The sequence below is a fragment of the Calidris pugnax genome, unplaced genomic scaffold (genome assembly GCF_001431845.1).
Source record: "Calidris pugnax isolate Ruff unplaced genomic scaffold, ASM143184v1 scaffold70, whole genome shotgun sequence".
Lineage (NCBI taxonomy): Eukaryota > Metazoa > Chordata > Aves > Charadriiformes > Scolopacidae > Calidris > Calidris pugnax.
The window spans coordinates 7,619,888-7,644,770 of NW_015090862.1; the positions used below are offsets into that span (position 1 = coordinate 7,619,888).

The following is a 24,883-nucleotide window of genomic DNA, read 5'->3' on the forward strand; positions in this document are numbered from 1 at the left end:
CCAGCACAGTCCTGAGCCCGTGCCCTGAACTGCTGGCACTGCACAGGCTCCCCCCGCCGCCGGGCTCAGGGGTGATGGAGGCATCGGGTGCAATGCCAATATAGGCTTATATAAACGTAAAAGCATTTTATATAAGCCTATTTTATCTGCAAATCATTTATATTTAGAACACCTATTTCTACTGGAAACACTAAAACCATGTTACATAAGAGCTTGTTTAAATCCTTTGGCTTACGGTTTGGGCAGGGGGAGGGGTTGGTTAATGCCTGGTGCATCCAGGCTGCCTTTATAATCAGAGCCTTCACACGCAGCCCAAAGCTCATCTTGAGGTTCCTTTGCTTTCACTCCGTGCTGCCCTGACAGTAGCAGAATACTTTGCTGCAGGGAAATTTTCCTCTCCTTCGGCGCTGCCATTATGTTTGGAAATTTTCCTTCGTGAAGCTCTGGACGTGTTGCCAACGAAGCAGAGCCGGCAGCTCAGCACTGCCCGGCCAACTTCCCCAGCCCGGGCTGTCGGAGAGGGTGGGAACGCTGCTGACATCACCCCAGTGACAGCAGCATCCTTCTCAGAAATTGGAAAAAAGCATTAACTGGAATGGAATATTTAGCAAGATAAAATTACTTACCTTGGCATTCGCACAACAATATTTTCTAATGAATTAATTATTCCCCAAGCCCTCCTCTGAATTAAAGGCAGGAAAGATGTTGATGATGGCCATAAAATACATGTACAACTGCACCGGAGGCAGCTAAACTGCTTTGGCTGCAGAAGTGGACCCTGGGCCAGCTCACGCGGCTGTGCCACAGCCATGAGGAGGTTTGCTTCCCATCATGTGCCAGGGCAAACTGCTTCTCTATGGGGCTGGGGTGAGGCTGCCCTGCACTGTGCTGTGGGGCCATGGGTGCACACAGGGTCTGCATGTTACAGCTTCATCACAGCATCACAATGTGGCTCTTGGGAAGGCAGTCTCTGCCCACACTGGTAGAGGTGCTGTGGTGGCCACAGCCAGCCCCGCCGGGGCAAACAAGTCCTCAAGCAGCGGCTGGATGCTGGCCCCACCTCGGTTTCCCAGTGTGAGAAACTCTGAAAATGGAGAAGTGGAAGATCCCACCTCACGGTGATGATGCCACCCCTGAGACCTCTCTGCTGGCCCAAGTCATGGATGCTACCATGGTAAACAGCACAACTTCAGCAGTAACAAGCTTACTTGGTCTTCCCTCCCTTCCATTTGGTCTGGACCAAAACTTACATCTGCCTTTCCCCCTCCACGTCATGTCTGAAAGCAAGGGGTCACTCCTTGGCCAAGGAGAAGGGCAGGAGCAGCATCTGTATGCAGCAGGGCCAAGGCAGAGACACAGAAATGGCACAAGGAAAATGGCAAGTGGTCTTGGTAAGCACAGCCTTGCCAGCACCAAGTCACTTGGTAGGAGCAGCCAGCCATGCATCCTGGGCTCATGCTCCCCAACACACCATTGGCACTTCAGCGTGGCAAGAGAACCCCTCAAACCCCAAAGGGAAGAGCCTGGGGGAGAAGGGGCCGGTGGGGTTTCCCACAGGATGCTGAGCAGCTGAGAGCCTGGGGAGAGATGTGGTCACTGCTGTGCTCTCCGGCATCGTCCCCACAGCAGGGCATGGCACGTGCTTGGGTCACCATCCAGCCTCGTGACGTGTGTCCCAGCGAGACCAGCTCTTTACCACTGCAATGGCCAGCCAGGACACCCCAGCACAGCCTGGCATCCTCACTTGCCTTTCCCAGGCCCCGTCTCCAAATGGCACCGCTCCCTGGCACTGGCAAACTTTGCTCTCCCACAGGAGCACAGCACTGAGCTCTCCCACCACTTTCTCAACTGGACTCTGTCTTTAATCACCACCACTCCAATTCTCCCTGCAACTGCCCCATATTCAGATGACATGGTTCATTGGTTTCTATAAATGGCCAGGATATTGCAAAGACTTCAGGGACAAAGTAAGAGCTAAAGCTATAAATGAATTTTTTCTCCTTACCTCAAGGATTCTTGCGTGGTGACTCAAACTCCAGCATCTCAGAGGACCCCAGGTTGTCCCACCCCAGCCAGCACCATGCTCCACTGGGGCAAAGCTTAAATGCTGCATCTTCCTTTTCCCTGCTGTAAAGTGGAAAAGACAACACACACATTTCTTAGGGGAGCAGGAGGAAAACAATTAACATCGGAGCTGCTGCAAAGCTGTCTCAGACTTTCTTTCCTTCACCAGGAAGGAAAGGTGGATTAAACTATTTGAAAATGATCTCATTCCCAAATTTCTGAGAGCTCAGCTGGGCAATGGGGCTGGGGAGGTGCCTGGCAGCATGACAGCAACATGCCCCACTGGCAAGTTACTCAAGGGTGCGAGCAGTGAGGTCTCCAACTTGGTTTTTACAGCACCTTCCTGAGTATTTTAAGGAGAAGGTGGGGAAGGACAAAGGTGGTCTGCCACCGACCTGCTGCCACTCTGTCCTAGCTGCTGGAGAGCCGGTCCGTTCCCAGCCCTGGGTGGCCCAAGCCCACCTGGCCACTGGGCCACCACGATGCCAGGGGACAGGGGCTTGGTGCCCGGCGTCTGCCCTGCCTGCCCAGCTCCCCACCGCCGCACTGCGCCGCTCAAATAGCTTAAGCAAATTCTTCTCATACTTCACTTGAGCCAGACGCTGTAAATTGGATTAAAGTGGTGCCTGGAGAGATTTCTAGAGCCAAATATTTGAAACTAACATGAATTTGAACTGTTTTCTGGGCTGTCACAGGGGTGCCCCCCCGGCCCTGATGTTCTGGGGGCTCCCCAGCTCAGCCAGCTCTCCTGTGACACTGCCAACAGATGCCAAAATTCATGTCAAAACCTGCAACAGTGAAGAAGTTCAGCTTAAAAATATATCTTCTCATTTCGGCTTGGACAAGAATTGTACTGGGGCTGATTGTTAAAGAAGCTGGACATCCCCCTGCTCTGGGGAACTGCCTGAGCTCCCAGGGCAAGCAGGCCACTAATTCCAGCTAATTATTTCACTTTAAGCAGTCCATCACCTCCTATTATTTCTCACCTGTCATAAAAGTCAAGTGATGTAGTGAACATCTGCGACGTCCATTGATGAGCATAGCATTTCAACTACTTTATCAAGCTGGAAGGCAAATATGTCTCATTTTTTGAACATGGAAGAAGAGAAACTGAGGCTGTAGGAAACACGAGTCACTCAGGCACCCTGAGTGATGACCCAAATCATCCACAATGCTGATGAGAAAAGTGAGGCCAAGGAAACCCAGTGGAGCACAGCTTCACTGCTGTGGGACCTGGCTGGTGCCAGGCAGAGGCTGGTGCAGAGCACTGCAACGATGCCTGTCCTGCTGCGGTGCCTGACTGGGAGAAGGCCAGATGACCAAGAAAAATTACTCGGTGTTAAGCAGCCCAGCTGATTAAACCTGGTGACATGATCCTCACCATGTTTTTCATCCATCTGATTCTGCATTACATTGACAAACACCGGTAACTTGCAACATACAGAGCAGATTCCATTTGGCCATGGAAGGCAAATAAAGTTGATAGCAGTTTGGGCTCATGAAAAATAGCAATTTTTATTTTATCTTAAACAATAAACCAGTTTGGTTTAGCCTCAGAGATTTTAGTATGTATTGGCTCAATGAACTCATAAATTATGAGATTAAGGCTGAATTCACGCTTGCTTCTGAGCATGGTTGATGAGTGGTGGAGACTGGGACATCACAATGGAAATCCTTCTCACGAGCCCACCACGTTCTCCCAGGCTGAAACCAGCCTCTGGCACCCACTCTCTCCCTGCTGGCAGAGGAGCAGAAACACCTCAGTGATGGGTGTGCAAGGGATGGGACGAGCTGGCCAAGCACCGGTCACCATCACCACCTGCAGCAAACTCCCCCCTGACTGTTCCCAAAGTGGTGATGGGAACCCGTTCCCACCTCCGCAGGGACCTGCTGCCCCTGCCATAAATCCACATGGTGACGGCTGCTGCCAGCCCCTGGAAGGAGGAGTGAGTTAGTTAGTTAGCGAGGAAAAAACACTGCTTGGGTTTTTATTTTTCCTTGGGCTGGCAGGACGCGGCAGATGACAGCTCGGAGAGCAGGCTGCCCTCAGCTGAGGGAAATGTGTCTCCCCAGGGACAGCCCAGCCATGAAATAGAGCCTCGTTTCGCTGCTTGGCACCACCTGTGAGGTCACATCAGCTAAACAAATGTGATGCCAGGCTGATGCGTTGTAGGGAATGGTTTATGACCTTCATCTGACGACAAAGAGAGCAGGCAGGTGTTGAGAGGAGGTGAGAGAGCACATTTGTTTAAATAGCCATAATCAGTCATATTTTGGGGAACACAAATCTGCTGCCAGCAGAGCCCTGCTGCCTCTGCCGCAGGGGTTTGGTGTGGGGCTGCACACATGTGGGAACTGGGTGTTTTCCCCCAAAGAGCCCCTGTGGGAGAGCCCCCCTGCTCCCAGCAGCACCCCGCAGCCAGCCTTCCAGCCCTGCTCTCTTACCAGCTTTCCAACATCCTGTTTTCACTGGGGTTATTTTAATCTCCCTGTTTCCCATCATATTTTCCCTCCTGCCCATGCCAACGCAGACTGTCATTCCTGGCAGGCAGGGTGGAAATCTCCCTGGGCTGTGCCAGCATTTCAGAGGATGAGCCTAACTCTCCCCTGGTCACACCTGGCTCCTCTCCGCTGCCGGCACTGGTACCTGCCACTGGCTCCAAACCCCCACCACAGGCAACTGCCCTCTTCACATCAAGTCATTTTGAGTTCATTCAGCCACTAAATTGCTCAAGCAGCTCTGTGCTTTCATATTTTCCTCTGTGATGGCTGAAGAACCAAAAAACCTTCTTCCCTGTAACAGAATTATGCTTTTATCAGCACAGGAGAAATGATGCAAGGCCAAGAGCCATACAGGTATGGACATAGAATCACAGAACCATAGAATGGTTTAGGTTGGAAGATCTACTTTAGGTTGGATGATCTACTTTAAAGATCATCTACTTCCAACCCCCCTGCCATGGGCAGGGACACCTCCCACTAGACCAGGTTGCTCAAAATGGGCAGCCAGACTCTTCCATGTTCTTCCTAGCGAGTGGTGGATTTTTGGCAGCTGCAAACTGGGAGCCGCTCGGTGGCTGCCCAGATTGCCACAGCCCCACTCGGGCTTTCAGGGTTTGTATTTCCTCTGTCCTAGAACACAGAGCTTCTCACCCTGTGCAGGTCCCTAAGCCAGTCACGGTGAGGTTTTTGTACCTCATCTCGCTGGAAATGGACGCTGTACTCCCGGTGATGCAGTGAGCAAGGTCAAGAGAAACACAGCTATAAGTGCCAAAAGACATTCCCATCTGCTCTGCACTCCAATAGCTGTGCAGGCTGGCACCTCGCTGCTTCACAGGGCTCAGCGCGATGCAAAATTGAGACACTCAAACAGTTGAGGGTCTCTCTGCACAAAGCAAGTAAAAAGAAAATAAAGAATCATGATAAATCAGTGAAATATCATGCGTAAGGGCCCAAAAACTAGTTTAGTATGTAGAAGTAACTTAATCTTTTGGTATGTGTCAACATCAAATTTGCTAAGAGACTCTGTAGCTTTAGCAGGAAAAGTGTGACGCAGACATAACACAAAATAAAACCCAAACCCTTCTGGTTTCTTAATCATAGGCTTTAAAAATGTCTCTGCTAGTTATCCAGCTACTTCAAGAGCAGTACTGGTTAAATCTATATCCAAACAAACACTGTAGCCACAATAAATCTCTCATTCCATTATTCAGGTCTATGGCTTTAAATGATTAAAAATGATAAAATTCAAGAAAGACATTAAATGGAAATGTCATTTGACTACAGCCTCTGGCACTGAAGGTTTAAGCTCTCAGCCAGTCTGGATGGCATCCCCAAGAACGAGAATGAGAAAATGTCCTGTTATTGCCAGTGTCTGGGTTTGGAGCATCCTTAGCTGAAGCCTGAGCCGCAAACTAGAGGCACGTCCAAGGATGAACCACCTTGTAAAGCAGAAACCCTACCCCAGCTACACTTGTGGTGTGGAAACACCTTTTGGGGAAGATGCTGTGGAAATGATGACACAGAAAAATGAGTAGGTTTATACTTACCTTGCATCAGGCACAGTGAGATTTGTGTGACAAAGAAGCTTCCAGCCTGCACAGCACCAGAGCCTTGGGATACGGCTTGAGGAACACGGCAACATTCAGATACAAGAGAAAGCCTGTATTTTATTAGGCCTTGCATCTATTCTGAGAGCAGCCATCGATCTTTAACCAAGCAGGCAGGAGATCACCCACATGATCTCCCACGTGTCTTGGACTGTACTCAGCCACAAATGATTACTAGAAGAATATAATAAGCCTAAATCAGAAGTTACAAGAAATTTCAAAAAATCAAAAGTATAAGCAAAGACACAAGCAATGTGGAACTACACCAAATCAGGAAAAAACTTATCAGCCTTCTACAATAAGGAAACAAATGTTAAAACTGAAAAAAAACCCCAACAAACCATCATCCACCAATTTAGTAACAACCCTAGAAACACCGATCGACTGTACTATCAGCAAGGGCAAATTAACCTAAGCCCCCAACTAAAGCAGAAGTCCTTCCCCACATTTCTTCCCATATAGCCGTGCTCTTACCCAGCAGCCCTCCACCCTTTATTTTATCAGTACAGGAACCAAAGCTGGGGAGGGTGAACAGGTTGTGAAAGGCAATGGTTCTGAAGCTGGACAAGTCGTAAGCTGCCTGTCCTACACCCAGCTGCAACAAGCAGACTTTCATATTTCACACCACACACAAATAACAACCAGGCCGGGTGACATAAAGGTTAAAAGTAATTTTGGCTGCAGTAGACCTGCACATAGATTACAAGAGGAATTTTATTATCAGAGTTCACTATAGAAGGGCTGCTTTGCAGTCAGGATGCAACAGCCAGATTCCAGAGAAAAGCCAACGCTGTTCCGTGAGCGCTGCTGGCTGTTGACACAGCTATTTGCAGAGTGTGGCCGTACCTGGCTATCACCACGTCCACATGGGCTACCAGGGCAGAGTTCCCTCTGCACATGGTCCAGCGCATGCAAATCACCTTATCAGCAACGCTAATTCTCAGTCAAAAGAAGCCATTGAACTTTTCAACAGTCAATGTTTTAAGGAGTTCTCAAATAGCACTGGGAGTAAGCAGATAACCATTTTAAATATAGAGACCCTGGACTGGGAGCCTGGGAGTGCTGGGTGCCAGCGGTGATCTGGATTATTTGCTTGTTACTAAATACCCTGCAGAGTTACTTCCCAGGTTGTTCAGCTCCAGTCTGACGCAAACAGTGGCAGAACAGCAAACAAGAATTTGCAGGATTTTGTAAGCACTGAATTAATTCAAGGAATAAGGAACGAATTTGTTCAGGGCTGCTGTTGCTCAGGATTGCATATTCGGTAGAATGAGGACAGTTTAATTACGTGTAAAACCTAACTGAAGGCTTGACAAGCACTTCCAAATCTCAGCAACATAAAAGTGACATGAATATAAACAATGGAAAGGAGACTTATGAGAGCAGATTTAGGAGATGCTTTTCTCCTCTACTGATACCCAGAAATGATCTGCACCACAGCGAGTCACTGAATTCCTCAGGACTAAGTACAGTGCTCTGTATTTTATAGTATACATGCAAGTAGAAAAGGGGATCAAAGTCCACACTTGGAAAAACTTGCTACCTCTGACCATCGCAGAGATTAGAAGGGGACAGAAAAAAATAGCAAAAAATAGCTCCAAAGCAACATTAGTCCCATATGGAAGAAAAACTCCCAGAGAAGCCGCCTCACCCCCTGTAAAACAGGCATTAAAAACCTGTTGGCAAACTAACACCTCCAGGAAATAGGCCAGACCAAAATGAGAACTTCACAAGGCTTTAAATGGATGTACCAGGCACGCCTCTAAGGACTTGCACGGCACAGAGACAGCAATAGCAAGGCGACAGGAAAACAAAGTAAACCAAGGCACACACGTTCATCTGCAGGCAGGGGACTGGTTGCCCCATGTCTAGGCTGTCCTGCTGAGCAGGGCAGAGCAGATGCAGCAGCAGGGACTGCCCAGTTGCCCCAGTTCCCCACCAGTTTGCAGAACCAGTGTCCAGCCCACAGCCCCAGCCGTGCCCAGGGCACTACTCCTGCTGTGACTGTACCACCAACAGCAGCGTGGTCACATGGTGATCCTATATCAATAGCTGAGATTATATACACAGTGACTCCTACTTAATTAAGCTTATATACAATTGTGAGAAAGTTAACTGACCATGACCGAGAACTGATCAGAAGAAACCGTTCAGCGTTGTGCCAGCTGCAGCTATGAGATCTCACGCGATGACAGTACACATAACACGCTGTCCTGGTCTGCTCAGTAAGGGCAAGCATCAGCATCACCTCTTCTAGCTGAAGGTCTCGTTAGATATACTTCAAAATGCTGCCTTTTAACCAAAGACCACAGAGAGAAGAAAAGGTAATTTTAAAAGATGTTTAACATCCTCATTTCTTCTTTGCTTTTTTGTTAAATAAGGGTGTTCCATTTTACTTGGCAAGCACCTTGGCATGAAGCAGTGGTCCCTTTGTCTGGCTGGTAATTTAAGCCTCTCCCATGATGTGTTTTTGAAAAAAAATCAGTGGGTAGGTCACAGCCAAAGGGCTATGCATGTAACTGTCCTATTTTGTTCTTGCAGGGAGGGGCAGAGGCGATGAGTGTTGGACAGAAACCACCTTCCACCTGCTGGGAACATCTGGAGAAACCCTGTGCTTTCTGCAGACTGCTCTCCCCGGGCAGGACTCTCCGTGGCTTTGCCAAGGGAGACCCAACCCCACGCTCAGAGCATCTTCACTCTCCCACAGTAGATGTCACTTTGCATGGTCCTTACAAGTCATCTCCATGTAGGGAATTATTTCTACTCAACAAGCCCAACTGCCCAGCTGCACCCCCCGGTGATGGGTGGATGGAGCCCGTGGGGAGCAGGGGGTGGTGGTGGGGCAGTGCTGCTCCCCAGCACACACAGAAGGCAAAGGCAGCGAAGCCTGACTCCCCCTTCCTTTTTGAGTGTAAAACATTCCCTTTCTACCATTACAAGCTTAAGAACTGTTGAGTTTGGTTGGTGTTCTTAAGGTGGGGGGGGAGGAAAACAAAAAGAAAAGAGACTTCTTTTGCACACAATGTTTCGAAGCCAAGTTTTGTTTCCAGTTTCTAAGCAGTTCCCACCCACCGCTTTCACCCAAATTCAGAAAAAACACCCTACCACACCACTACAGCCCCTCACCAAGGAGAGGGGGCAACCAGTCCTTTCCCCCTCCCTACAGCCCCACACACACCAAATGAGGCCACCAGCATCCACACAGCATGCCCAAGGACACACACCGTGTCCCACCTCCCCAAGGGACCATTTTCTGCCCCCTTGAAGGGACAGCTCCACGTTTTAAATGCGTGTGCCACCTGCCAGAGGAGCAGGGGAGGAAAAAAACCTGGAGGAACGAAGAGACTGTAATGGAAAAAGTTGTAGGAGTTTGCCGAAAGATGTAGCTTTATTGTATGGCTAATTAGCTCCCTCGGGAATGGTTCTGAGGGGAAGAACTGGAAGAGAAACACATGCTGTTCTGAGGGCCTGCTGCAACAGAGACCCAACCAGCACATTCTGAAACATCCCCCAGGAGTTACCTGGTCCTGCTCCCAAATCCCCTCATGCAAGTGCTCCAGACAAGCCCTTGGCTGAGGGACCTGCAGGATTACCTTCACTCCAGGTTGCCAGCAACACGAAGGTGCTCACACCCACTCACAGCAGCTTTTCCACTTGAACACCATTCCATCTAAAACTTTGATCAAACAGTAATGCTAATTTACTCTGTGGAAGTGAACTGTATTTTCATCAGAAATGGTTACTGACATTACCATACACTTACATGTTCACAGCCATACCTGTGCACCAGATGTTCTCCAGCGCAGGCTGCAGGCACGGGGACAGCAGTGTTCTTCTCGGGTCTCCTGCCGGGCAACCCAGCCCCAGCAGCAGCACTGCCAGGGCAGACGACAGGACAATTCCTCCTGCCTCCCTGAGCACCTCTGATCAGGGACTGCCTTCACGATACGCCATTACGGCACCAACTCCTTATCTCTCATTGTACAAAGCGTCCAAAAAAAAAAAACAACCCCAAACTCAGCAGTCATTTTCGCTGGCCATGTTTTTATTTGTTTTTCGTTTTAAACAGGGGAGCCAATGATACATCCAATATTCCAAAAAATCAGAAGGTAAAACAAATTTTCAGAAGACCGAGATGCTACATGCTATATTTAACCTAATTTTATTCATGCTTGCTTTTAGGGGGAGGGATGGGAGCGGGACAGGAATCATTCAGTAAAAACATACAGTAAAAACAAAATGTCTCACCATATAGAACTTTAACCTACAGTAATGTTGTACCTTAATTATTTCCATGCACACAACTAACATTACAAAATTTTTTAAAAATGAACACAATTAAGACTTCTAGGAGCATTTGATAATAAAGCGATTCCTAATTTCTTTTGTAGAGATCAAGCACCTCCAATTACAAATTCCTATACACAGTGAGTGCTTTACTTGAAATGAAAACTAAAAAAAGAAAAAATAAAAAAAATGTATTGGATAGCCTCAGAATAAACGGATGTTAATATATATCCAGCTATGTAGGCAATAAAACCATAGTGCTAAACAAAAACTTTTATCTGAAAAGTAACTCAAAAATTAAGTTGACTTTCTATAATTACAGAAATATACTTATTTGCTAAAATAAATAAAAGTGCTGCATATTAACACTTCACTATAAAGAATGCATACCAGAACATTTATAAATATTGAATGATTTTCAATAAGAATAGCTACTACAATAATGCTGGCTAAATAGAAGTGCATAATGAGAAGCACTATGGGTGGTTAATGTTTTGCCACATACTGCTGTTACCTTGAGGTAGATAACACATGCGTACCAAATTCTGCATTCGTTTCAGTTGCTGCTGGTATCATGTGTCTAAGAAATGTGTACAGTATGAAAAAACTCTAAAATACGCATGAATGAAAAAAACGTTTTGGGAAAAATAGATATTTTCATGCAAATATGTACAGTCTCACTGTGTAAATTTCAAGGCAAGGTTCTTTTTCTGCAAAACATGGACACTGTTTTACTGAGAGAATGTTTGTTTTTTTTTCTTGGTTTAGTGCATTTTTTGTTACCTCCTGCATTTGCATTATTTTGCTCTATTCTTTAATTTTGTGTGCAAACGACATGCCAGTTTAAAAACAAAAGTAACTCATGTATAGAAAGTAATTCTGGATTGTAAAAACAATGGTAAACAGAAAAACTAATGAAATCCATACCAAAATTACACCATCTGATTCAAGTAAAAAAATTACTTACACTAGTAATAAAAAAAGACAAACACATCTCATGAATATAAAAGAAATGTCTGCTGAGTGTTTTAATTTAGATGTTTCAGAATGCTGCTGTAGGTTTTGTGGGGGATCTGGGGAGATGATTTCATAGCAGAAGGCGTTAGTGTGGCCTGTATTGATTTCAGTGGCGAACCAACCGGGCTGTGGAACTGAGGAATACCTATAGCCTCAAGCTGCTTGTTGAAGAGGAGTTCTCCACTGTTACTGAGAAAGCTCTCTTCTCTTTCCTTCTCCCCAAGCTTCCCCTCTTCTACTGGCTCAGGTTCTAGCATTTCAGCATCTTCTTTCTTACTAAAAAATTTGTCCAAATAACTGGTGTAAGTATTTTCTTTTTCAACTTGTTCATCCTTCCTTACCTCGCAACAAAACTGGTCTATGAGGAAGCACTCCTCCCCACCACTTACAAACTGACTGTCCCAAGAAGTTTGGTACAGAGCTTCTAACTGTGCCAAATTAGCCATTCCTTTCTCCTGCTTCTCTCTGCTCACTGACTTTGATATTAATCCTTTCAACTCTATTTGAGACACTGAGCTATTCAAGTCATTTAATTTATCAACATCAGTAGACTCGTGTTGTAAACTAAGCTGAATGGTTTCTGCTATAAACGAATCAAAGTCAAACCCTTGATTCTTCTCCCTTTCTTTTTCAACAAGTTGCTGTGATGCTTCCTCAAGTGCTATCTGAGCTTTCACCAACCCATTCTTTTCACATTTAGACTTGCCTTTCTTATCAGACTTCTCTTTGCTCTGTTCCTTCCAGTTCGAAAGATCTATAATAAGCTTGGGCTCATAGTAATGGTTAACTTCACTGTCTCGCCAAACTAAATTATCTAGGTATGAAGATGACCTCATTTTGTAATTACAAGTGTGACTACATTCCAGATCACAATACTTGTTTTCATGGTGATCTGAATACTGCCAGCAAGGCTCAGTAGAGAAGTGGGTGTCAAAGGCAGGATCCTCCAGGTACTTTTCACGATCTCCATCCAAATATTTGCGAGGATCTACTTGCACTTCTTCCTCATCAGTAACATCAGAAAGAGCCCTTGGATCACGCTGAACTTCATCAGCTTCATAGTTATTATGAATTGGCCAGTCATGGTCTGAAAACTGACTTTCATGGTATCTGTAAAACAATTTCCTAAGTGTTAGAAGCTAAACAACAGCCTTCTAGCTCCCAAGACAGAGACAGTTAAGTTTAGAAATTCCCTTACAGAATAATGACAATTCAACACAGACAAAGTTTTTCTTCAATCCAATTGAGTACCTCTTCCAAGTTTTTAGTATAATCTGGCATATAGTAAAATTCATGTCCACATCTGAAAGATTCAAGTCCAGAATTGTGTACAAATAGCTCACTCAATTTACAGAACTCTTCCCTAAAGCGTGTTTAATTGACTTTAAATGAGTACTGTAAATCCCTTTACTATTATATGAGCTAATCATTGGACAAGACAATCATACTTAAAAAAAAAACAACCTCTCGTTTAAAAGTTATGTTTTAGAGAAATATTCTTTGGGGAAAACAAAAGTAACAGAAAAATTAACTTTAGATTCTAGAGTACTGAGTGCATCTCAGGAATGCATCAGCATATCCAAGCCAGTCTAATGAATTATAAACCCAATGACACTGCACTGCCTATAAGGGAAAAGTTTATTCTCAGGTCAATTTAAGAAGAAGAAACAAACAGAAATGGAAGTGACACCCATGAAGCAACATTATTTCAAGCACACAACCATTCAGTTATTTTACATGCCACAGTAAGTGATAAATTTACCTTTCCCAATTATAAATATGGCTGTGACTTTCATCCATCAGCAGAATATCATCAACCTCATCTTCAATGTGAAAAGGATGACTTGAAATAGGCTCATCCGTTGGAAAGGAATAAATGCTCATATAAGGATGGGACAAAGCTTCTTCTGCTGTCAATCGATCCATGGGACTAAATGTCAGAATTTGCTCCAGAAAGTCCAGTGCTGCAGACAAAATGTTATCATTAAATAGGAGAAAAATGACATTTCAGAGATCTAGAATTCAAGATTAAGGTGCAGTGCTTTGCTCTAGAGGTGCGCATTTGCTTAAAAGTAGCCACCTATAAAGTATCAGCTGCTAACACTACACTGCCAAACATGCATCACATAGCCATAGGATAGGTAGAAGAGTAGAGGTCAAATCCAAGATCAACAACAATTTAACTTAAAACAGGAAAAAATGCTAAGAGACAGAATGGCTGGATCAGTATCTACCAACAGCTATCAGAAAACATTGCTGTCAGTTTGGTTTGGGGACTTTCCTCTAATAAGATCTGAAAGACAGTTGTTTTACACTGACTCCATTCCAGTGTTCCCTTATATTTAGAAATCCAGTGTCTCAAAACAGAGCAATTCAATCAGTTTCTCAGTGCAAACGGTCCAGCAAAGAATCATAATTCCACTCCAAAGATGACCAAGGAGCTATCAAGCAAATTGGGTTTTATTACAGCAGAAGACAATCCTTCTTCAGAGAACACACAGATGCTTCTAATTGAAACTTACGTGGAAAAATCACACGCATGCACTGTAAAGTTGTTCACTATTTCATTATTTTGAAACACAGGAAGTATTTTTTTCTGAATTACTTACCTTCAGGACTGATGCCCGGAAGCAACTGAGTTAAAGGTTTGTGTGGCTCAGTCATATCGTTTCTAATGTAAACTGGAATTACATTGAGAAGCTCCTGACGGTCCTCCTCGTGTACAACAGGAATCGATTCTAGAATCAACTGCATCTGTTCAAGTTCATGCGCACCTAAGCACCAAGAGAAAATACAAGCTGCCATTTCAGCTTCAAACACTTCTCATCCCTGCATGTGAAAGGCACGTCAAAATTCCGTGCTCTGAGCAGCTATTTTCAGTAGAAGACTATTATCTCCTGTAACAGAGGAAAGGCTGAAGTTCTAAATTTGAATGATAATAAATCTGAAGAGCTCTCAAAAACGCTGTAGCATATGAAGAATTACAGAGCTGCTACACACAGATAAAGCGACCTAACCCTAAGCTTTTGCAAGGATGTTTTCACCACAGATGAGGTACTCTACAGCAACACTATCTTTTTGTTACATATTATATACTGCACTCCTCCCCTTCCAACTGATCCACCTAATTAATTCAATATTTGACCTCACTTTGAATTATATGTCCCTTATTAATAAAAACAGTAATGGCTTAGCTCAGCAAGGGTTCTTACAGGCCACAACCATTTATATTCATATTCTACTCTGAAACCCCATATTACTGTCAGGTGCAAGACAAAAATCACCTGCCAGTGAAGCAGTGTAATCTTGTTTAACAAAAAAACCCCAAACAAAAAAAGTACTGTATTATAATTGAAATTCTAGTACACATTTAGAGCTATCTGAAATTTCCCTGTGTAAAGAACTATAAAAACTGTAAGGGCCCATACAGCAGGTGAATTTTGAATAGTGAATGGCACCTATATTCAGTGCCAGTGTTAAGTTGGAATACTCAGAAATACAGCTTGTTTACCTCCATTTATTATTCAGCTCCAAGAAGCATGTAGCACCCTAGAGATTGAACTAGCAGATGAAACTATACAGAATTATTTGCACACCAGTGTTTCACCAAGCAGCTCTAGGCAATCATCAGTGATATCAATGCATGTGACATTAAATACAAAAATAAATGGGGCCAGAAAGAGATTGTACCATCTTATCATCTATGCGCTATCAGTTCACTTCAGCAGTTTGCATGGCAGCCTGCACTGGACATCCTACCACACGCCTGCAAGATGACTTAAAGAAAAGCTGAGGGAAAGTCACTACAGAAAATTTAAAGACCTATGTTCTCCAAGTGAATTAGTACTGCCTCGTGTTAACTTATTTGCTGGATTGAAAAAGCTGTTTTGTCCTCCTACTTCAGACTACTACAAATTACCTAATATAATCTATCAGATGTTATACTGTCTGTAATTTGCTGGAAAACAGGTTCTACTGTATAATTATTTCCATCCTGAAAATTAATCAGCTTTCTTTCCACTATAAGTGAAATGAGCATTTCAAAATATTCATTTAGAAGAAAGAATTACAGAAGTTGTTTGGAACAGCTATTGAATTCTTCCGCCTCAACTTCTCTTCCCTCTCTCATCCCAGGTGTTATAAAATCTGCATTCTTCCTTCCCATTCCCATCAGCTTTCCTGACAGCAAGATTCCTAATGGATGGTTCAGAAGTAGACACGAAGTTGCAAATTAGCTAAATCAAGCCCTACAAACAACTTTGCAAATGAATTTTATTCAGAGCTTCAGGGCAGGCTAATTCATATCTCCAATCATTTTTCCTTTCCAAATGCGTGACGTTAAGAAGTTCACTCTTTAGATCAGCAACCTATGGCAGTGCGAAATTATCAGAGGGACACATCCACATCTGAAAATATTTTTTAGATATCTACACAATGCAGTTAGGGCACATAAATAAGCCTATAAACTTGGGATTTTGGTTATTGAGTTTAAAAAAAAATAAAATCTAACTCACTATGCAGATATTAGATCAGTAAATATTTTGGCAAATACCAATGCTACTCAAAAAAAAAGCCCAAATGCTGACAGTTACAATCATTCTATGCTGAATGCTGAAACCCACAGACTGTCTCCCACTATTTCACTATTTTCCAGTAGCAGTGCTTGATACAATGGAAACCCAATAAATTTCTTATCAGCTGAGTGTTTAATACAGTGGGGACATTACTCCAATAGTCAGTAACTCATCAAGAGTTAGCAACTCGCTGCAAGTTAAGAAAAGCCTCTTTGCATATTAATCACCAATTTCTATAAAATAATGATTTCAAGGTGACAGTACTCCATTAATAGTACTTAATGGGAAAAAGCTCTCATTTCATTACCTTGACATACAAAGCTAAGAACTACTGCAGAGGTGTGCTTTTAGTCTGCATGTAGCTAAAGGAATGTGAATGCTGAAATGCAAGCTCAGTTTTTAGAGGTTTTATCTGTATTACCCCAGTAATTTAGACCAACAGGAGCAAATCCAAGAGCGGGCTTGAATGAGACAGCTGCTGCTGAGGCCCCAGGGTGCACACAAAATAAGCATTTCAGGGGTTTACTCCAGACTAGCTCATCTGCTCCCACGGCCTGAATGCCTATCAGCAGGTGGAGCACGTGGGGTGATCTCCTACAGCGCAAATGGCAGTTTCATTTTATCTAAAGAAGACTCTAGTTTGTGCATCGAGCTAAATCAGCAACGTGGTACAGCATGGCCATCAGGAGATTTGCTTCAAAAATTTGCTCCTGATCCCAACCAAAGCACTAATGCAGATGCACCCAGCGAGACCAGAGCATTGCTTCCTATCTTACCAGAAACATTTGGAGGTTACACATTCCCTTGGTATGCCACGCTAAATTTTAAATCTTAAAAGTCCTCCCCATACCACTGAAAGTTCAGGTCAGCTTGTAGATGACAAAAAAACCCAAACAACTGGGAATGGGGAAAAGAGGACTACTCTTTCAAAATTTAAAATATAACAAACCAAGAAATAATTAGGTTGACTACAGTAAAAAAAAAAAAAAAAATCTTTATGAAAATGACACTCAGGGCAATCATAATCCTCAAATACTCCCCAGATACATCAATTTACTAAAATACATGTATTTAGAACACTTCTTAAGGATCCAATAAATTTAGCTTAGCCTAATTACCAAACAGATTTACCATATAATGAGAGTACTAAATTAAATTGTGATATTTATCTAAACACACCCATAAGTACCAAAATCTGAAACATATTCTGCTTTACAAGTACATAAATGTATAGTTTGCTTATACAACTGCATAATAATATAGCAGTTATATGACCATTGATATTAGCCATGAGAATTAACCTTTCTTTAGGAAGACAACTGAACAGTACCACTCCTTTTAGGAATACAGACACACGTATTTTTATTCTACCCACCTGCAAAGAGGGTTTTCCCAGTCAGCATTTCAGCAAAGATGCAACCTGCAGCCCACATATCAATGGCTTTAGTGTAGTTGTTAGGAGAAAGCAAAAGACGGGGCGATCTGTACCATTTAGTAACCAATCCTTCAGAAAGATGGCCCTAATTAAATAAATTTTAAAAATAAAAGAAAAAAGCTTACTTAGATTTTTAAGAAACATGATTTTCTAATACTTATTTCTTATTTTTTAATGCACTACTACTAGATTTTTTTGGTATTAAGATCCTAGGGATAGCATCATGTACCCCCTACCAAGCATTTCTACTTTTAAAATGAAACAGCAACAACATTTGATAGTCAAATGAGGCATTGCAGCAAACATTCCTATTTCCAGATACCAAATAAATGCAGAGATAATAATGAACTCTTGTGAAAGAAGACAGTATCTCTAAATCAATCCCAGGAAGTAGCCACACTTGCACACTATGAATGCACCACTTACAAACTTATCTAAGGCTTTTATAGTTATGCCTCTAAATGTTGCTCTTAATCTCAGGTTCTGCATTCACTGTTAAAAATCTGCTTTTCTGAACACATCTAGTAGGAAAAAAAAATACTTTAGGACTCCTGCAAGCATATCTGAGACAAAACATGTCATCCAGAGATCTGTTTTACTCTAGTTGCAAGCATTCCAGTTGTACTGTAAGATCCCTAACGTGATAACCCACCTGCTAACAAGGCCTTCCACAGATTGTTTACCTCTGCAGAAGGCAGAAAGATGCTATTTTAAGAAGGCATGGTTGTCACTGTATTGCTTAAATATTCCCCACCTTCACATACCTTGTGGGAATAATGAGGATCCATGATTCGTGCAAGACCGAAGTCACCAATCTTCAGCACCAAGTCTTCAGTATTAATGAAAAGATTAGCTGGTTTGAGATCTCTATGCAGAACATTTGCAGAGTGAATATACTTGAGCCCACGTAGCAGCTGGTACATGAAAAGTCTGGCATGATCTTCCAGTAAAGGGCCTTGCTCTAGCAGATTAGCCAGATCTGTCTCCATGTATTCCTGGACAATGTAAACACAGTTCAATTCTGTAAGGGAGCCCACGTCATCTGTCAACTGGCTTCCACTAGGACCAAGAATTTCAAATACTTTGACAATGTTATCGTGGTCAAGTCTTCTAATAATTTTGATCTCACGTAGAGCATGCTTAACACTCTGGGGATCTGTAAGGACAATTTTCTTGACAGCCACTCTTTTGTCACAGTCATTATCGACAGCAGAAAAAACTAAGCCATTTCCACCACAGCCCAGTGGTTTTAAGTCCATATACCGAGAGCCCAGATCAAAACCATGAATGTTCATGAGACTTTCAAATTTTTCTGCCATTTTTAAATTCTTTAAGTTTCTTTTTCCTCAAACTACTAAGCTTCTGTAAACACGCAGAGACACTTCCACTGGTATCTGAAGGAAAGGTCTTACGGAAAGGGAGAAGAAACACTTGGCTTTGACTGCAAGATGGTTTCTTGACACTCTCATTTCATTATGAGCCAGCCAGGCCTGTTGTGTCCCCTTGAATTTAGAGCCCGTAAGCTCTAGAACTCAAACCGAGCATAAGATAGAAAAATTGCAGCATTCATAGTTCAAGAAAGGTGCAGCATTTCTGCAGACATTAAAGAAAACACTCACAAGAAACTCAAACGGAATGAAATGACATACTATGCACTCAGCTCTACTGTGCTAAACTGGTTAACATTTAACAAAAATGTGAATAAATATGCACATAATAGGCTTCTATTAACATCCTCCTCCTCACAGTGCAGATACATTCAGTGTTGGACTGGTCCTGAGCAGCGTCATTCTATGGTGCTGGTAAGCACTATTTTGTTTTCCTTCTTCCTCCTTTTTCTCTCCTTTGTTTACAGTCTAGTTAAACGGGAAACTGGCAGCTCTTGATTTACAAAAGATGCCTTCTGTTAATGATCAGGTGGCTCCAGCTCACCACAATCACAATCAAAGCTACCATCCATTTTACTCCGTGACAACCTGAAAAGGAGAGAAAAATACATCAGTATTCCAGCACATACAGAAGTCTTCCTCCTCCCCCACCTCCTTAAGTTGTCCTAAATATACGATGTACTTAGTGTCCAGTTACAAATTAAGAAACCATAACAAAATCTAAACTACCTAGAAATTACATATATGCTTCATACTTGTGGAGTAAAACTGACAAAAATCACCAACCACCATTTCTAAATATATATCATAGAAGTTTTAGATATAACCTATTAAAATAAAAGGCACACAATGAAAAATCCTACTGAATCTTAATAAAGAAGGGAATACCACAGAAAAGTTGGTAATTCTCCAATGCAGCTGTTAAAAGTCACTACATTTTGGAATAATCTTTTTACTCAAAGACAAAACTAGGGTTTTAAGTATTTCACCATAATAAGAGATAATTGGGTACCGTTCACACAAAAAGGGTAAGGTTTGTGCCCTCCTGGCATTTACTGACTTTCCAGAATATACAGCACATGTCCAATGCCACTTATAAAGCTTAAATCCTTGTGATTTTGGATAAAGTTTACTAACATCTCAAATAATAGTTTTGCCTCTACAGATTCATTGCTAAAGGAATCATTCCTACATATTAGGCAAATATTACAACTTTATCAATTACTTCTACACTTATCCAACCCAGATTACAGAGAAAGCTAAGAGCAATTACATTTTACACAGTTACTGATATATCCTATAACTGCTTCCCCTAACATATGGGCACTTTCAGGCATCATTTATTTTTTAATAGTCTAATGAATGCAACTACTATTTACGAAAACAAAAGGGAGAATTTTGTCAGTGAGTTACCCTGTCTGCGGCAGCAGGATACTGTCATAAAGACCACATGTTGCATTTTTGCACAACATCCTCATTTCTTTTAAAAGGTCAAAGTTGCCACAAAGAGAAGAGTCAAGTGTGTACCTTACACAGTGTGGTAAGGTTTGGGCAATTCCATTACAAGTCACTTGTAGGTTCCTCCCCAACAACTATAGGTCACATCAAACCACTAAATGTCTTCTCTTCGATCTTAGATTAACATATTTCAGGTCTTCCCCTAGCTCTCTAAATAAATGTGAAGTTCTCCAAACTATGCCAATACTTTAGAATTAAACGTACAAGCACTTTCCCTTAAAACTGTGCTAGCACTTCAGTAGGACAGCCAGGACCAAGGAAAACAAGTCTCCCCACTCCTAACAGGGCAGCAAGAGCAGCTGACAAATTATTAACATATTCTAAATAATGGCCTCAATTCACTAAAGTAATCAGAATTGCATGCAGGAAAAAAAAATATAAAAAAAAGGCAGGCAGACTGGCAAACAGAAACAAGAGTGTTTCAACACATTTAAGTATTACCATTCCTTAGGCTCAAGCCTGACGGCCACCAGCACACAGAGCCCCAGTGCCCTGGCTCACTCCCTCCTGCCACACACCTCCTCCCCCCAGGTATTTCTACGGGCAGGGGACAAACAGAGGAAAGGAGAAGGAAACACACGCTACTATCCTGGGTTTTTGTTTTTAAATAAAGATCGCCAAATGTACTACTTCTAAACCCAACTGCGTTGAGCTGCCCTCCACTGATGCGGTACAGTACCCTGCCAGAAGGGTGATCTTCACAACTTTCTTACTCAGCACGTGTAACTATTGCCTTGAGACTCCCTCCTTCACATACTGCCACGAGTCCTAGTTTTAGACAGTGTTTTACAAGGGTTATTATAACCTTAGTACAAACGTAATGTGGTAACACTGTTACTTTTCCCAGAACTATTTTGAATTTATATCCGTATTCAGACATCAGCGTGAGGACCCTTGTAATACCCATGAGTTTACTTAAAGAACAAACACAAAATTTAGCCTAGAGTTAGGATGAATTAGGATAGCATTAGTCATTATCCCACTTTTTGTTCACAAATATAAAACACAGAAGTCTAGCCTCTTCATTTTTAACATTTTAAAACCTAAAAAATATTTTCTCATTCACATGCGCCACTTTCAGGCTCACCCATTTTGAGCTGCTGCCCATAAGAAAGTTTACATCACCCCAGACCATTTTCCTTTCACTCTCCACCCCCTCAAAAAACCTGTGATGGAAATTCAGTTTTGTAGCTCGCACTTTAAATTTCACATTAGCTCAAGGTCCAAGGCCTCTGCTCAAATACCCTGCAATAAACTGGATTTTATATCCTTGGGACCATCTAAACCCAGTTGTATTCTTCCTCATAATTAGGCCTATTGTTTCAAATCGCTGATGTCTTCAATATGCAGCCATAGCGAATTGGTTTGCACCAGCTGGGTGACACATCTGGAACCTCTCTTTTAGCCAGTCCCATGAAGCAGCACAGAAACAGATTCGAGAAGATGCCCACCAGCAGCAAGGAGTAAGATCTGCCGACCTCTCTCCGCAGTAACCCAGATCTTGCCCCTTATGGCCATGACCAAATGAAGGCAGCAGTACTACTACAACATGAGAGCAGTAATGACATTACTGCTTCAAGGAGGAAAGGAGTTACGGCCCACTTCTTATTGAAGCAGGAGCCCCAAAATTTTCATTCTGTATCCCTGAAATGATGCATTTTTAATCATCAGTTTATACAATATCCTTCCACTAGGTGACCACTAATTGCAACATTTTCAGCAGGTATGTAATGATTTTCAGAAGCAGAGTGATTTAGCTGAGGAAACAAACAGTGACAACATAAGCAACCCACTGCAGCCTTCAATTTGACCTGATCCTGCTGCAAACCACCTATGTAACTATGAGCAAATGACTTAATCCCCAAGCCACAAGCAGCAGTGCCCAGCCATCATTCACAGCAGGATCTGGTCCTAGGAACCAGCCTATCTACCCAGCAGATACAGCACCTCACATGAGCATGGTGAGGACAACTGGAGATTGTCCCAGCAAAAATGCCCCACTATTAAACCAAATGAAATTAAGATTCAGTAATTGAGAGTGACCTTTCATTAATTGCCCCTGAAAATTCTACTTTGGAAATGTAACAGGTGACAGTGCTGAGGCAGGTTCATGTATCATTGCCTAAACAAAGAAATATGCATCTAAACTAAGCCCATGCATTAACTACTTCCACGTTAAAGGTGTGCTTCTTTCACTAAGCCAGTTTGATCCCTCACTGAGCCCAGCCCCGACACTGCCATCGCCCATCAGCTGGACCCTCCACCAGGCCAGCAGCCCCCGGAGCAGGAGCATCGCTCGCACCAGCGCACAGCAGCTGAGCTCCCTTCCCCATCCACGAGTTAACAGCAAACAGACATTTCAGACAAATAGTCCTGTGGACCAAAAGCAGATAGGAGGGATGGAAAATAAAATGTTAACCCTAAACTTTCTTTCAGTTCGACTAAGATAATAATTACTTAAAAGGTAATCAACTAGAGGAAATCACGGCTTTTCTCAAACCAAAATTAGCTTAAAGTAACAAATTTTCTTCTTTTCATTTTATAGTTGTTTTTAACTTTGGAAAATAATGAGGTGGGTTTTTAAAAACACTAATACTTACAAAGAGTGACACCAACATGTTAAGTTTATACATTTTCAGTTTCAATGAAAGACATAACCATCAATCCAATAGTCTGTCTTGAAAATACACACTAAATAAACAAAATTGACAAATTCCTCTCCACTTGTGTAACATGCTGTAACCACTTAAAACACATGATGCACTGTAGTACAAAAAAGGGGTGTTTATCACCCCAATTCGTGCTGAATAGTCTATTCACACAGGCACTGATGTTTTCATTTAGGCTGTCACCTTTCCAAGACTTCCAGGGGTATTTTTTAAGTGGTACTTTTATTCCTTCCTCCCACAAAGTTTAAAGTGGGAAACACAAAGATACCAATTTCTTAAGTGGTTTACAACTATGCTTTTAAAACAGATCAGTTCTCGGGCAAGGGCAACAGAAGTGACCCACAGAAGGGCTGCCGTCTTTGAAATTATTCCTAGTGCTGGCAGACACCACCACACACCACCAGCCTCATGCATTATGCAAGCAGCCCCTTCAGTTTGTGCTCAACTTCTGCACGTGGATTTATCACAGTTTTCAGGAAACAGGATGTACACTGAGACACAGTCAAGCACGAGACGTTTACTTTTTCAGAAACACAAATAAGACAGAAAGATACCAGTTAGTTTGATTATGCAGACCACATAATGATCAAATCGTTACTCACAAGAGAAAGACCAAGAATGACTAATGACATATTATACAACCTGCTAAGTACTATCCCTTTGACTATAAAAATACGGGGCACAGAAGTATTTTTTTTAGATCAGCCACGTTGCAGTCAGTAGGCAGAGTGAGTCATCATCCAACTCACGAAACTGCCGCTTTTCTAAAGCCTCCTACTTGCTCCCCACACTGTTTAGGGAACTCTGTGCTGGCAGCCAGCAAATGTTACTATTAGTTTATAAGTCTTCCGAAGGATCTGTAAAAGCACACAAAAATCCACTGCGTTTTTCTGTATCATAAACAAAAAAGGTTCAGTCCTCCCTTCGGATAATTCAATGAAAACTCAACACTGAAAGAGCCTACCACCAGCTAACCACAGCCTCCTGCACCTCGGCAAATCTGCTACCGTCTGCTGTTCCACTGAACAGTTAACCAGTCAAGAGTGAATTAAAGATAACAACTGCACAACCAAGGGCTGGGGCTGAGCACGAGGTCGAAATGAAAGTTCCCATTTTAGCTTTACAGCACACATTTTCTGAACCTCATTACCAAATTAAAATCTACCTCTATCTTAAGCCACCGCTTTCCGGAATTTGTAACGGGTTTATAAACACATCGTGTTATTGCAATGTTGTTTTTATACACACACATACACGTATATATATAAAAACAAGCTTTTAAGCAACCCTGCTTTTGTCAACGTTTGCATCGGCCATACGACAACACGTCAACCACTGTTTCTTTTTCCATGGCACAATTAACTCGGCCATTGTCAGGCCGATCCAAAATGGCACAGAATTAGCCAGGAAACAAAAAGGATATTTCGCCACTCTGAAGCCAAGCGTGTGCATCCCCCTGCCCAGCCCAGGGGACCCGCTCCCCCTCAACCCGGGCAGCCTCTCTCCAGGCCGTTTCCACGGGGAGTTCCCAGCTGCCGATGAGCAGCATTAAGTGCCTTTTTTCACAGAAGGTGCTGGAGGTGCCGAGCGGTGCCCGTCGCCAGGGCGGGGAGCGGCGCCGACCCCCCCCCCCGCCACCCCATTCAGCGGCGAAACTTCCTCAGACTCCGGCAGCGTCCCGGTGAAGGACGCCCTGCCTCCCGCCGGGACGAGCCGGCCCCGCTCCCTTCCCGTACACCCACCTCCGGACACCGGCGGCCCACCGCCGCCATGCCCCCGGCCGCCGCAGCGCGGAGGAGCCCTACCTTCAAACGCCCTTCAG

At 43.2% G+C, this 24,883-nt stretch overlaps 1 protein-coding gene across 2 annotated transcripts in view; it reads right to left on the reverse strand.

Annotated features, from left to right (window-relative positions):
• Nucleotides 1-10,197: 10,197 nt before the first annotated feature.
• The window catches only part of MAPK6 (mitogen-activated protein kinase 6), a 30,610-nt gene continuing 15,924 nt past the window's right edge, over nucleotides 10,198-24,883 (reverse strand). Inside the window, exons 2-6 of one of the 2 annotated variants that reach the window (XM_014944540.1) lie at nucleotides 18,251-19,462; nucleotides 17,427-17,571; nucleotides 14,087-14,251; nucleotides 13,240-13,441; nucleotides 10,198-12,587 (exon numbers count right to left, since the gene is read on the reverse strand). In XM_014944540.1, the coding sequence (XP_014800026.1) occupies nucleotides 11,489-12,587; nucleotides 13,240-13,441; nucleotides 14,087-14,251; nucleotides 17,427-17,571; nucleotides 18,251-18,805 (2,166 nt within the window). In that variant the 5' untranslated portion in view covers nucleotides 18,806-19,462 and the 3' untranslated portion in view covers nucleotides 10,198-11,488. The remainder of the gene's footprint in view (nucleotides 12,588-13,239; nucleotides 13,442-14,086; nucleotides 14,252-17,426; nucleotides 17,572-18,250; nucleotides 19,463-24,883) is intronic. The other variant, XM_014944541.1, reaches the window with a different exon arrangement.